This window comes from Varanus komodoensis, unplaced genomic scaffold (assembly GCF_004798865.1).
Source record: "Varanus komodoensis strain SLA01 unplaced genomic scaffold, ASM479886v1 scaffold1, whole genome shotgun sequence".
Lineage (NCBI taxonomy): Eukaryota > Metazoa > Chordata > Lepidosauria > Squamata > Varanidae > Varanus > Varanus komodoensis.
The window spans coordinates 39,474,013-39,489,834 of record NW_025335268.1 but is presented as its reverse complement, the minus strand read 5'-3'; the positions used below and the strand labels follow the sequence as shown (position 1 = coordinate 39,489,834).

Sequence of the window (15,822 nt, the reverse complement as noted above, 5' to 3'; positions counted from 1 at the left end):
TTCATACAATCTACTGCTCATGCGAACCCATTCTGAAGCTGCATAGAATATAATCAAATGGTTGTAGGAATTTGAAAACCAGGTTTAAATCAGTGCAGAATTATTGGTTATGTAAATAACTTTAATATGTCCATGCTTTATGTTAGCCTTGACTTAGCCTTTGTTTTCAGTGTTGAAGCTGTAACAATGCTCTTGAGCAATTACAGAATATATTCCTTACCAGTGAGTAACTACAGAGAGTTCCATACACCAAGAATAAGACAGATGCACAGATAAAAGAATGTTGCTTCCAAATAAATGGAAGCTTTTTTTTATCACAGTCTCCAACCTTCCTTCAAGCATACACAAAAGCTGATTTGGGTGGAACATGTTCAAGATTAAATTGCTCGGCTTTGATAATTCTTAGCTCAGAAAACATTGCTTAAAGTAAGTTTATATATGTTCTGACTTGATAGCAGTCCTGATAGCCATTTACTTCTGGCTGAAGTTTTGAGGGTCTGGTTTTTCTAAAAGCTGCAGAATAGCTCTTTACCTACCAAGGTCTTCACCCCACCACAGTTTTGTGCTTTTAATGAAAAGATTATCCAGCCCATGTTTTCTGTGTTAAAATGCCTGAGGTTATGCTTGCAGGATTCTTTGTCTTCCATTTATCATTTGGTGGTGTAGTGTGCTGTTTTGTTTTCTGTTTTAACTTTTGTAGAATTGCTTATAAGTTTTCTACTCATTTATGTGTCTCGGTTGCATAAACAAGAAAGAGACTTTATTCTGACTTGGTATAAATTTTATATTTCGTTTTAAAAATCTTATAGAAATTTGTGGCTAAGGTTCTAATGTAATTCAAAATGAGAGAGGGTGATCATGAAAAGATGTTAAGGAACATATTAATTACTGCAGTCTATATGCTGTATATTCTAATAATTAAAGCAAGCACACAACAGAGTTGTGTACATCTAAAAGTTTCCCCATTGCGTATTTCTATGTTCTATTAAGCAGATGGGGTCAATATATAATGGACTATTAAGTCATAGCATTGCCTGTTTGTTGTGTGTAGCATGTAACATAAAATGTTTAACATTCCATGGAAAAGAATAATCTCCTGTAACAAATCAGAATATACTATGTTGTGGTATTCTTTTTAATTGTATATATAGTAGTCAATGTGCTTATTTGTATTAAATCAATGGTAATTGCACCATATGTCACTTAGTTTTACTGGGGAGGTTTTAAAACTGTTATGTGTTGTTTGAAGGCTTCTCAGAACATCCAGTATCTAGATAACAAACTGGAACTGGTTACACTGAACATACCTTGCCAGTTTCTAAGCAGCCACACTAGTGACTAGACCATTTCCAGGCACTATGTGAAGAGCCTAAACTAGGGCTAGATGGAAGGTAAATTGCCAGATGATTTGCACTTAAACTCCCATAATGCCTTGTCAACATGGCCAGTTTTTAGGAATGCTGGAGTTGAAGCCTAGAACATCTGGAGTTCTGTTCTCTGCCCACCCTGGAAAAAATAACTTGGCACCTAAAAAGCTAGCCAACCATCTTCTAGAACACCCACTACCCAAATGACTGTATTGATCAGCCGTGGCTGTACGCTAACTCCTCTGACCATCAGAAATTAGGTGGAATATGACTAGAAAGAAAACCTTTTCAGTTGCAGCACTTCAAGCATAAAATTTATGAAATGTTCTCCCAAGTGAGACTTGCCTAGCATGTTTTATTTTTGACACAGAAAGGGGTATTTTTATATACCTGGCCATTTCTGAAAACAATGCAAATTAACTGATGTGCATAGGTTTTATCTGCTCTGCTGATTTATTTTTATGTAGCTGTTTTGTTTTGTGATCATTTTAATTATGATGCTATATTACTATTCTTACTATTGTGTTGTATGTTGCCTTTATAGGTTTACATTAAGGACAGCCTAAAATATTCTTTTAAATAAATGGATTAAGTGGGGAGTTGAAATGTGGGAATTATTATATTAATGCTCATTATATTAACTATTTACCTATTAAATAGTGTGTCTGTGCAAAGTTATAGTGGTTCAAAATATTTATAGATCTGTATTTCTGTAGGGATTTACCAAAACCTTGTCTGTCTTTAAAAATCTGAACTGAATTGCAAGCAAATCCCTTCACTCTCCACTGTTGGTGTTTTGTTAGAAATCATGCTCAGCAGATTTTTCATGGTCGTAACTTGAGTCAGTTCAAACTTCAGTGGCTTCAGCTAAATGTTTCCATTTGGTTATTAATTCAACCTTATATTTAGGTGATTTGTACAGTTGCGTTGATGCATCTTTCCTTATATGTGGGTGTACTTGCTGAAGATAATTTTAGTGCTATATGGAGTAAACAGACAGCCCTGATATGAGAAATGGGTCATAATTACTCACTGACCAATTCAGAGTGCCAAAGACTAAATCAAAGTGCCAAAATTTGGAAGCAGCAAAGTTGCATTTCAAAAGCAATCACAAATGCTTTTAGAAAACTCCAGCTGTATAAAAGAACAACAACCCTCCCCCCATCCTAACCCCCCCCCCATCCCACACACCATACAGTTTTTGCTTCTGGAATTTATTAAGCTTGGTAAGCTAGTTGAAGCGGGAGAAATTCCTAGGTATTTAACTCTAGTCAAATGAAATTTTAACGCAGCTTTGTAATCATAAATCTGTTTAAAAGTCTGATTCCGCCTTCCCAAAGTGTACTTCCGAATGTTAACATTTTAGGGTGCAGTCCTGTGGAGGATGCTCTTGCTGCTTCTGTGGCCTGCTGGGTGGAGGCTGGCGGTGGGGGAAACAACAGAGGCATCTTTGCCTCCCAGTCGCCTGATCTTTTGGTTTCAGTAAATAGGCTTTTTGGCTCTAGCAAGGACTCTTTGGGTGGGAGGGAAGGAGGATGGAGCTAGCTCAGGATAAATCATATTTGATCTTTTCTCTGCCTACAAGAGTGGTCAGTTCTCTGATACTGAATACACCACAGACGCATTTAGCTTTATGCCAACTGTGGGGGAGTCAGGGTTATATTTGAGATTCCCCCTTCCTAGGTTGGAGTGCTTTCTCTTATTTCTGAGCCATCCCCTGGGCCCTGAGACAGTCACTCAGTGATCATAGAATTGCCTGCTCCCTGTATTAATGTCTTTATTGTTAAAGTGGTCTGACTCAGCATTTCCCCAATAAAGGTTAAGATGCTTCATTAATCATATAATTCCCAGTTTTGCTATCCTAATGGATCATTTCAGCCACGGCCAATCCTTCAAGCATTGCAGTTAGTTCTCTTTGTCATATCTCTGTTTTGTCTGTACTACTGAAGAAAAATGGGCTAGTGAAGCTGGGAGATGAATCATAGACTGAGCTATCCTGCTTCTTGGAATTGAAGTTCTGGAGGGGAAGGAATGGGCGAATATAAAGGTCCAGTCAGACCTGTACTCATGGCTTATGAACAGTTACATGCCTGCCATTTGGGTGGGCTTAAAATTAATTCTTGAGCTGTTGTTCTTGTTTGTCTTATTATTTCCACACGTGTGTTGAAAATAACACAAAGACGCATAAATATGCCAGAACTGGTGTTTATTTCCTTTCCCTTCTCATCTATTCTTAATTGTGGTTTTAATTTAAAATGGGGGTGGGGGTGCTTTTTTCAGATTCTTGTAGGTCTTGAGAAAGAGACTGTAAGACTTCTTTGGGTGAATTGTTTTTCTTAATGTCCAGTAGGTGGCAATCAAGTCTAAACCAATTTGCTCCTGAGATAATTTAAAGCAGCTTGAAATCCACTCTTGGAAGAATATTTTACTTAAATTCCACTTGAATCATCATTATCTGCACATGTTTATTCACTGAATGAATGTACGTTATTGGTGCAGTAGCTGTCTTTGCAATAACTCTCATTAGCTGCTGTCTTTTATCAACATTATACAATCAGTAGTTTGCAGGTTCTTCTTTTCTCCAGACAGGCTTGACAAGATGCCCCATGAATGTTGCTAATCTTCTGTCTCACCTCATGAGCAACATAGTGGACATACTACATCCATGTTAAGCAATTTAACCTGAGACATATTATGACCAACAATCAAAAGTCCTTCCATTTGGACAGTATATCTTGTTTCCTATTATATGACCTTCAAGATGTGAGACTTATAAGACTTCTAAGATTTTCAGTGTTGCCTAAGCCATGGGTCCTCAAACTAAGGCCCGAAGACCAGATCAGGCCCGCCATGCCCATTTGGACCAACCACGCGTGCACCCATATGCATGTGCACCGCCGCCCACTTCACCCCACGCGTGGTTTGCTCGCTCAGAGAAAACGAGTGGTTTGCTCGCTCAGAGAAAACGATTTCCAAGCGAGCAAGCCACGGCCTCGTGCGCCCACCTCCCCTCCCCTCCCCACGCATGCCTGCTCATGCCTTGCCTCGCCTCACCTCACCTCGCCTAGCTTCATTGCGTGCCCTGCCCCCACCTCAGTGCGTGTGCCCACATGCGCTGCCTCTGCGCTGGCCTGCGCACACTGTCGGCACTACCTTTCCGGCCCACACCCAGTACCAGCAGCTTTCAACTGTCCCCCTGGTGGAAAGATTTGAGGACTCCTGGCCTAAGCAATGCTGTGAATGAAGAGGAAAGGGTACAGGGAACTGAAGCCAGAGTACTTTTAAGACTACAGTGGATCTCTAGGTTTTGTGAATTAACTGTATTAATTGAGGCAGTTCATTCAGATAATTTTCCTTCATTCTTCCGTCTTTATTATTTGTTCTTTGGAAAATGTATCTTCCCAAACTAACTTTTTAACACAAATAAAAATTCATATGCACTTTTCAGTATTCAACGGTATGAAAATTTCAGTGGTATGAAGATACACTTCATTTCCTCTTACCTATTTTTTGCCAGAATTTTGCTGACCTCCCTGTATCCTGGTCCTCCCTGTATTCCATATCCCTCACATCCCCACCCACAAAAAATGACTATTTATGGGTTCAATCAATATATTTCAAGTCCAAAAGTGTTTGTTTGCAAAATTAGTCTGGGAAATGCTGTTCTGCGTATACGTTTTTTATCTCCTGACGTTACTATCATTATCCAAACTGTTGAACAGACATGGTATCTTGGCTTTTATCTTGATTTGGTCTTTTCTCCCTCATGTTCAGTTTGTCATGACATTGAACTTAACCCACAAAGCAAGGTTCAACACCATGGATAGCAACTATGGAGCTCAAAATAAAAGCTGCTATGCATATGAAGTTCCACTGACATAGGAATATTGTCCTCTCATATTTTTACAGAATTGCACTGAAATAATTTGCTTCTGTTATCATTCTATAAAAAAGGCTGCTTTAAATTTCTGCACTAATTTCCTATCACCCTCCATAACTTGCAAGAATCACTGTTATTTACCTTCAGAATGTTCCATGTCCTGGCTTTCTCCTCATCTCTCTCTATTCCGGTAGAGTCCTCTCCATCCTTAATTATTCCAGTTGCTCTATAGTATACTCCATAATCCTAAGATCTTCCACTCTATTAAATAATCCCACTCATTCTGCTTGAGTGTTTCTTACGCTTGGAACTCTTTCTTTCTCCCAATAACCTGCCCCTTTCCATAAAGCCTTAGCTTGATCCCCCTCAAGCTTATCCTCTATTATATATTTATTTGAGATATTTCTTAGCTGTCTAATCACACTGAGTCTCTGGACGGCTCACAACAAAATCAATAAATACATAAGTAAAATATAAATATCATTATCATATCATAAATACCCCAACAATAATAAAACTAAATAACCTACAACTGAAATAAAAACAGTTAAAATCTATTAAATATTAAAATGTTGGGTAAATAAAAAAGGTCTTTACCTGGCACCAAAAAGCATATAATGACGGTGCCACGTGGACTTCTCTAAGGAGCGCATTCCATAGCCAGGATGCCATCGCAGAGAAAGCCCTCCTCCGGGTATTCTGTCCCCTGATTTCCTTCAAGGAGGGTTCCCGGAGCAGAGCCTCTGCTGCAGATCTCTATTGAAATTAAATATAAGAATGTACAATTGAATGCATTTTCTTCCTGTTGTTCCTATCTCTCTTTTTCCCTCCTTTCCTTCTACTGCTCTTTCTGTATAAAATTTTAGAAGCCCTTCAGAACAGAAATGAAGAATCTTGTTTCTTGCTCTGAAAAGTACCATATATATTAGGGTGTGTGCGTGTGTGTATATTGATTGATGGAATTGTATACATGGCAGACAATAGTGTCTTGGTGCTTATTAACTTAGGAAAGCACTGAAGAGGAAACTGTTCTGTAAAACATTATTATCTACTGCCTATATAAAGGAACTTTGCCATCATGAGGTAAATATCTTTGCAGAAGAAAATGTTTGTCTTGCATCCTATTTCTCTAAAGAAGTAACACTTGACATAGATAAGGAAATTCTCAGGATAGTAACTTCCTTTCTTTTTCAGTTATAAAAGTTTGGCATGGGAATATATATTCCAGAGGATAGTGTTTTGTATGGAATGCAACCTAGTGGAATCTAGGTGTGGGTCCAATGTGTGGGATCAATTCCTGCTCCCCACAGTAATAAATCTTCAGTCATTGGAATCTTAGGGATTAGCTACATTTTCTACATAAATGCAGGTAAGGAAGTCCTGATGGCTATCAATCAGCTTGACTGTAGCTGTTGGAGGAAACCATTCTGAACGGAAGACCAGAGAAGCAAAAACCGTTTCCCCCGTGGGACTCTAGATAACTGTTTATCTTTGTGCACCTTATATGTCAAAATGACCTGCTTGTGGGTGAATGTGGTGGGAATGTAAAGGTTCACAATAATGAAGCCTATAAATCGGGGTGGACAAGTGTGGGAGTGCACAGACTATTATCTGTTCCTGGAAGCCACCCAACATGCACACACACAGAGAGGTTGCATTGACCAAGTCTGTAGGTGCTGAAATAACCAGGGGGGGGGGATGATGGTTTGTCCCTGGAATTAGCAGTAAACCGCTCCATACTGCTAAAGAACACTAAACAGGCAAAGCTCAGTGTGTTTGCAAACCCATTTTTAACCTTTAATGCTCCCTTGGTACCAAAAGTGCATCCCTCCCCAGCAGTTTTTTTCTCCCACACCTTGCAGTTTGCACCTGCCACCCCTGCTTTGAGTAGTGGATTTACGACTGTACTCCCAAATTGAGGCATACCTTAGAGCTTTGTGAAGATGTAAAAACTTATAATTCTGGTAAAAATACCTCAGGAGATGTTTACAGCCAGGAATTCCCTTTCCAAGGGGTACAGGAAGCATGGGAAAAAAACTCATTAGTTTCACTGGGATATTTTGAAACAGTGGGTTCTCTCTTCCTTCTCTCTTCATTTTGTTTACATGTTGAAATTTTCTGAAGCAAGCCTTAGGATTTAACAGTGGGTACTGTTTTCCCTTATGTTTGGGTTGAGGAAAGCCTTGATTCTAATGCTCTGGCTGCTGGCCAGAACAGTCAGGTTCCATGTCAAAAGTGATATCCTTTAAAGAGATTGTGTTTTGTTTCTTATTTTGATATTCTTTCCCCCATCTTTTCATTTTTTAATGCCAGATGTTCCAAAGTGTTTGACCATCCTCAGATGTTTTATGTACTAAATGTTGTCAAATGTTTACATTTGAGTAGAAGGGGAAATGGGAGGTTGTCCTTTATCACTTTTAACTATCAGCAATGAACACTAATAAAACCTGGTATTAAAAACAAAAACAGAGCACTATTATTAAATTGGTATTCCCTGTAGTTATACTCCATTGCCACAATATCCTGAACAAAAGAACAGATTGGAGGAACACACACACAAACACACACCCTGCCCACACAGTCTTCCACTTCAGATTTAATAACAGCAACCCTTTATAAAGAAGTTTGGGAATTCCATAATATTTGAGTTGGAAATTAACCCCTATGACAAGATTCTTTTGAGAGGCTTTTTCCCCATTTGCGAAACTGCAATGCAGTACAAAGAAATGCTGATAGTGTCTTTCAGGACTCTGTTTCTACTAAATCATTTTGCATACTAGGATTCATAGAAATATGCCACCTCAAAACTCTATTTTTAGAGAGTAGAAGGTCTAATTTTGATGTCTAAATCTTGCCTTTATGCTGCTATGTAAAATTAGGCTTTTGGAGTTAGGCTGGTCTTAATGGCCAATTTATTAAGTAAAAGCAGCAAAACATATCATATGGGTTAATAATGATACTATCTAAATAACTAATAACTTTGTCTTAATATATCACCAAATTTACCATCCATGTTTGTAATAATTAGCTGTTTCTAAGTTATTTTTAATTGTTTTTATTATATTTTAATGCATTGTTTCATTGTTTTAATCATTTTAGTTGTGCTTATAAGCCACCTTGAGTACCATTTTTGCTGTAAGGCAGATATAAATCAAATGTACCATTTTCAGCTGGCTTTTTATTCTGAAACACTTCATATTTTAAGATCTGTTTATTTATAAAAGATTTTATTTGGAATATATATGCTGTATGTGTGATTGATGGTCATTTAGCGTGGTTTGGAGTGATCTGTCATGGTGACCCTTTCATTGCCAAAGCATTAGTTTGATTTCTTGCTGTTATTTATAGTTGTATACTGTGTTCCAGTATACTAATATTTAGTTAATACTTGGTGAGCTGCTTTGCATAAATTTATACAAAAAACAGTATATAAATCAGTGAAGGATAAACCATGGTCAGTGCTAGCTATACAACCAGATTTACATATTAACCACCTGAGAGAATGAAGGATGTTTAAAGAATGCTTGGGATGGAGGTGTTGAAGCCCTGTGAGTAATAGCAGCTGCATTTCTCGACACCATTTGAAACCCACTTAGGCTGCTTAAACTGAAGGATTACTTGGAGCAGTTGGTCTCCAAAACAGAAGTGGTAGCTTGTTGGGCCAATACCTATGGATTTCCTAAGTGGTCAACCCACACTCTGCCTCTTTTTGAGCACCTTTAACCAAAATTATTAGAGGCCATTCTGAGGTAGATTCCATATGGATCGGGGTGGAGGGAGAGCAGGTGCAGCATCCAGCTGTTGCAGGTGTTGCCTAGGTGTACTTGTGATGGGTGGATGCACCACAGAGGGATCACACCTTCTCTTTGTGTAAAGCATACACTTTCCTTGAAGGTTGCTGTAGAGGAATCCTTGATGGTTCTGACAAAGAGTTCCCACTGCCAGCAGTATAACCAAGTGCCATGTCTATCATCTATCCTGTCCAGCAGAATTGTCACCAACTTACCATAAAATGGCACTGTGGATAGCTCAACACTTAAACACTTGATCTGAGTGATTATTTCCTTAAACAACTTCTGTGTGTAGAGCTTCTCCTTGCTCTGCATAGGAATACATGTAAATGTTTGCAGAGTCATCCTCTGATAAATCTGTGGGACCTTTTGTAGAGCCTCCCATGCCTCAGGACTGATTCCAAAGTTAATGAATGCGCCTAATATGTTTAGCATCAGTCCACAACCTGGTGGATAATTTTTGGGTTTGGTCCTGTTGGAAAGATTACACATGAGAAGATGTCTGCATTCACTGAAGGGTTTACCACCTTCTGAGAAGGGCTCAACCACGACTGAGAATATTGAGTCAGAGTAGTCATCTTCCTCCATGTGGGACGTGTGAATGCAGAGTTTTCCAAGCCACTGTGGTTCTTGGCTAGATCCAATTTGCAAGACATAATATAAAAGTAGCTACTAAGTGAAATGAAAATGGCTATTGAGGCAGCTGTCAGACCATTAGTTCACACAGTCAAGAGAATGAACAGGCTTGTCTCAAGATTACTAATTCTGCACTGTTTACTGAGAGGAGATGGCAGCACAAGTCTTCTCTGAGCATGGGACATTGAGGACAGGTGCAACATGCGTAAGAAAGTGGGATTGTCTGGGGACAGTTTGGATCAAGACACAACTAAACTTGGAAGGATACCTACCTCTTCCAAGGTCACTTAGTGGAGACGGAATAACATGGCCACATGCAAAAAACATTCTGCCAATATAATGGACAAAGGAGCACTGAACTGCAGGAAGAAGCAGAGAGCTGGGACAAACCCTTTTGCAGTTGCTGGTAAACAGACTTTGATATTTGAGAAACAGCTAGCAAGATCATTAGGCAAAAGGAACAGTCCAGTTTTGCCATTTTTACCAAATGATTTTAGTCTTTGGGAAACAAGCCATGGAAAATCCAAAGTCCTAGGTTCACACAACACAGCTGCCTGTGGATTAAGCAAGCCCTAAGTTAGCCATGAGTTCTCAGCATGGGCTGTTTGAGGTTAATAATCTTTGCTTAGGCCATCGTGCTGGATTCACACAACACAACAATCCATAATAATCAGCCACCATAGCTTGATTTATTGTGGGCTGTCATGTCATGCAAACCAGGTCAAGATATTACTTTGTTATTTTAGAAAATACATAGGCACAATTGGTTTAAGATTGTGTGAAAGGGCTTTCTGAGGCCAATACTAAAGAAAGTTTTGTGGCTGTCTTATTAAAGTTAACCCTGTTTTGGAAAAGCATACTGTTACCTCTAATTTTCCACTACTGTAACAGATATAAAAGGAAGGTTTGTGTTCAACATTGAATGACAAGTATTTGTCACCATTTTGCTTTATTTTTTCCATTCTCATGTGGAGTGAATTTTAAACATACAACCTGTGCTTCAGTTGATTTTAAGCATCTCCTGATCATGGTACTACAGTGTACTTTTCTGAAGTGGTATTAAAGCCAAAGAAAACAGTGTTAAACAAAATAAAGTCTGAAAAGTAAATAGCACAGTTTGTTGCCCTCCATATGGCTCACTGTCTAGAAGGTCATAAAGTGTGGGTTCCCCGTCTTCTCGTGGAACAGCTGGGTTTACACAGCATTTTTAGAGTGTTTAGTCTGGCATGGAGCCAACCATGCATAATTTTTCCATTATGTTCATTTGATAGATGAGGAGCTGGGGTGGGTAACTTCAAGGAACAAATTTGTGAGTGAGTTCAGATTTTTATTAAAAGAGTCATTTAAAGAGAGTATAAAGTAATATAAACAAAATGAGAAGATGGAGGTTAGTTACAAGGTAGATCTATTATGGCAAGTTAATATTGCCTACAGTCCAGAGGGACTAGTGGGCAAGAGGTTGTTTTGCTCTTTCACAAAGAACTAATACACATCTATCTGACGATTGCAGGTAGAAATATATTATTTAGCTCCCTAAGTCTTCATTGATGGGACAGACATTTTAGAAATGATTAAAATATTGAGAGGTAGGTTGAAAAAAAAAGTTCAGAAGGTAGCCTAAAATTTTAATAATTTTATGTATTAAAATGGTATAGAATTTTCCATAGGAAGACCTCAGGAAAAGTCTCTTGAGAATTCATTCCTTGGATGTCTTCGATGCAAGGTCTTCATTTTGTTGATTTTTAGAAATAAGTATAATTGATGCAAGAGACCTAAACTTCATGGGATGAAGAGGGCTTTTTACCACTTTGCCCATCAAAATCATACACCATGCCTATTAATCACAATAGGAAGAAAAATGCCATGATGTTAAAGATAGCTCTCCTTCCATTGTGAAATGCAGACACAAGAACTCCTAGTTTGATTGGGACCATCATTAGGACAAAATATTAAAGCTATGCCAGCAGCTTCTTAATCAACCACAATAGGGCTAAAGACATAAATGTAGCTTGAAAATGGACCCATATTGTACATGTTTTACTATGGCTAATAGCAAGCTTTAAGGCTTATTTAAATTGGGGCAATAGCATGGAGAATGCTGCTGCCGCAGTACGTTTCCCCTCCATTTTCACAGCTACAGGAAGCTTCATTAGGAAATTCATTCATAGTTCTCTATTTTGGCATACAAAACACTTTGATGTGGGAATAGAATCTGTGCAGAAGACTTTTATGCGCAAGAACCCTGATGTACATTCCAGGTTTCTCCAGTTTGCTGCACTGGAAAAGATTGCAGTTGGTTTTTCATGGGAATATTTTCTAAAATGTGTGGGCTTTGAAGGAAAATATTGCATGTTTATACAAGAGTTTTCCGAAGGAATCTTAGAAAGGCCAGGCCAGCACTTCTTCCCTTCTGTCTTCTCTTTCCCATGGTACCAAGCAGGTTGAAAGCTTGAATTTGCAACCAGGTTAAGTTAGCTACATTTATTTTCTGCTGAAGTAAGCAGGACTGTTGTAATTAAATCTAGATTCAACTTATTAAGACCTGCTTACCTTTTAATCCTTGTAATCTCCATTCACATGAAAGGACAGATGAAGAGCTTCACTAGAACTAGAGGAATGAGCATAACATGATATGTGAGCTCTCTTCATTTAACTATTGGTAGTGAGAAAGATGGTGGCTTTGGGTGTTCATTCTCAAGGATTGCTAGCTGTACTTCAAAATCCAAATTGAATGTGAAATAGAATGGGAGGGAGCTAGAGCAGATAGACTATGCTAAGACATGGAAATGAAACACGTGGGGGCACTTATCCCAAGTCCAGATCCCTCAGGGATCCCTGACGTATTCAAGATACACAGCAGGTGGGAGGGGACCCTGAACATGGAATTTTCTCAGTCAAAGGCTAGGCTGCCCCACCTCTTGATCCCATGATGCAGCATCAACAGAGGAGGATGGCCCAATTACAGGAACAATGCATGGAGAGGAGACACACTCACTTTCAGAAGACACCTCATGAAGGGATGGGGCCCAGGCATGTTCATAGGGAGAAATTTAGGAGGTGGATAATAGATTTCAACAAACTACTCTGTGCATGCTCAGAGATTCATTCTGGATGATTCGTGCTTTTGGGTCAATAAAGAACACTTTGCAAGGAAAATGGTCTGCCTTTTGAATGCTCGAAGGGGGAACCTCAGTTTCCAACACTAACTTTTAGGAATTACTCCTCCATTACTGGAATTCTTGGAGCATCTATTCAAGATTCCTTAATAATAATAATAATAATAATAATAATAATAATAATAATAATCCCTAAAACATTTCAGGCACCCTCTCACACTCACAGCCAAGTATCAGCTTGAAATCATATTTCACCTTTTAATTATCAAATTACAATACAGTCAAATTACAAAGCCACAGTTCCAGCTTTTGAAGCCTTTACAATCTGTAAAAGAAATAGTTGTTTGTGTTGATAAGTCACGTTGGAGGAGGCAGTTGGAGAGTGGCAAGAGGTATTGGCAGTTCAATAGTTTAATGAATATAAAGTCAGTCAGTTTTCAGCATGTTTGGTTTGTTGGTGTCAACTAAGTTCATCTTTATGGAAATCTCTTACAGAGCATAGGAAACTCGGCAATCTAACTGTGACCGTGAAAAAGACCGTCCCTTCTCCAGAATCCCTACAGATTCTCTACCAGCGCATGAAATATGAATATGAATTTTACTACTATGTCAAAGAGCAGTTTCACCTACTAAAGCGCAAGTTTGGACTACGATCTTCAAACAGTAACTCTTCACCTAGGCCAGAATTTGTCATTCCTTCTCCTCAGGAGACTGAAGAGCCAGTAACAGAAGATGAGGAACAAGATGATGAAAAGTGGCTGGAAGATATCTATAAAAGGTGATGCAAGCCATCACCTTCTTTTCTGACTGATGCTCCCAAGTTTTTCAGAAACTGTTAAGAAAATTCCTTATAGAAGTGAGTCAGTGCACAGCAACATTTAAAAAAGTTATTTTCCCCCTGCTTGAATGGATTGAATGTGATCACTTTTGGAAGGTTTCTTTGTTTAAAGTTATTTTTGTTTCCTTGACTCTGTAGGATCATGGTAGCTAGAACATACTTCTAAATGTTCCATCTCTTACTTCACTACAAATAACAGTTACTATAGTAATTGCTGTGTGTAGTACCAACTTGTAGAGTAATGTAGATGTCATCATAGATAGTCTCAGTATTCACAAAACTTGCTCCCTTATGTTAGTATCTGTGGTGAATCTCTTCATTTGAGCGCGTGGAGTTAGTAGCAGATTATAAGAATTTGTTTCATCAGCTGAATAGGAAATTATGTGCCATTGTCACCTTAGCATTAGCCTAAGGATAATTGGGCTACACTTCTCCTGTATAAACTCTTTGTAATGAGCGTGTTACTAGAAATGCAAGTAAGAAAGAAGTGAATTAATGATGAAGTTAAATATCTGGATGCATCACAATACAGTGGTATTTGAAATTGATGAAAGCTGTGTAATCTTTTATTAGACAAACACCTGAAGGAGAAAGCCATTTTGGGGAAAAAAGTGATTCTGTAGTTGGGAGGATATTTTTGTAATGCTATAATGCTGTTTCTGTGATGGACTGGTTCTAAATTGAGGGGTGCTTTTCCAGAAGATTCTTCAGAAGATTGTGCTGAACATATTCAAGACTAGTAAAAATCAACTACTAAATCACAAAGTGGGATATATTTTGGGCTGAGTTAATTAAAATGCAACAAAAAGTTTTATTACAGTATGTTCAGACCATCAACCTTTTCTTTTTCACAGTGGCAGATGTCTAAACTTTATCTAGCCAAGAGGGAGTACTCTTTTACTTAATTCTCAGGAACAAGGAATAAGGAGTGTCTTCCTCATACATCATGTGTTCTGGCTAGTACAGTCAACATGTATGTTGTATTAAATTATTACACTTGGGAGCATGGATGAAACAGGTTTATTTTATCACTGGTACTGCTTTTTGTTTAGGTGTTTTCTCTGTCAACACACCTTTGGCAATTTCCTTTCCCTACTAATATTGTAAACCATTAGCTATTGTATTTTGTTTTACTATTCTGCTTCTAGCAGGATTTGAACACACATACAATTCAACATTTTTCTTGTCACTAGTTACATCCATATTTGTGGTTCCAATGCACTACTCTAAAGGAGCATACTGGGAGCAGTAAATACAGTTATTAATAATAATAATTAACCAAGATGCTGCATAGTATATTTTAAGTGGTTTCTATGAAATTACATTTAAAGAGTAATGATTAGTTTACACACTGTGGAATTGTCTTATTTTGGAAAGCAAATTAATTATCACACTTCAGGTTTCTTTCTTTTATTTTTTTCCTTTCTTTTTTAAGGTTTCATTTTTTATCTATGTTGCAAGAGTCCTGGATCAATTAATATGTTCACCTTCTGTGCAATTTCACTGCTGCTTAAATATTTTTTATCATGCAGTTTAATATTATTCCTTGCCATGAATGCTTTGCAATGTTAAAAACAACAGCTGTCAGGTGATTTACTTGCTAAGTTTTAATGTTGTGTGTATATATATATTTTTTTTACAAGCAACTTGGCCTCTACTCCCAGAAAGGTACTTCATAAATTTATTTGGCACATAAGCTTTTAAGAATACTAAAAACACACCATTTATTTGTCATGAAATATATTTTATAATTTACTTTAAACAATCTAGAAGCACATTTTAAGTTTGTTAATCTTTTGATTTATTTATTGTGACTTTTCAGCACATTCCAAATTCTTAGTTACTCAGGAAAGGAATTCATTTAAATGATTTTATTTTGGTCTGATGGTGGTTATTTTGTGTGCATGTGCGTTTTTCTTTTTTTAAGAATGAAGATCACTGTTATAAACCTTCAGCCCATGACAACCTTCCAGGAAGTGCCATACTTGTTTGTAAATCTCTGTGAGAGAGAAAAGGTGGTTTCTTGGCTTATTTGAAAATAGCAGAGCATATATGTACATTAGGTTAGTTGTAAATTAAAGCAACCATTGTTTGAATTAAATTCCTTAACTTATTCACTGACTTCTTTGATGTTAATGTATAAAAACATCCATATCACCATTTTATTTTAGTCCGTTAATATTTCCATTTAGAA

The 15,822-nt window shown here is 37.8% G+C and overlaps 1 protein-coding gene across 1 annotated transcript in view; it reads left to right on the top strand.

Annotated features, from left to right (window-relative positions):
• UST (uronyl 2-sulfotransferase) overlaps window positions 1-15,347 on the top strand; it is a 125,858-nt gene extending 110,511 nt beyond the window's left edge. Inside the window, exon 8 of the mRNA XM_044423021.1 lies at window positions 13,286-15,347. Coding sequence (XP_044278956.1) covers window positions 13,286-13,572 — 287 coding nt within the window. The 3' untranslated portion in view covers window positions 13,573-15,347. The remainder of the gene's footprint in view (window positions 1-13,285) is intronic.
• The last annotated feature ends 475 nt before the right edge of the window (window positions 15,348-15,822 follow it).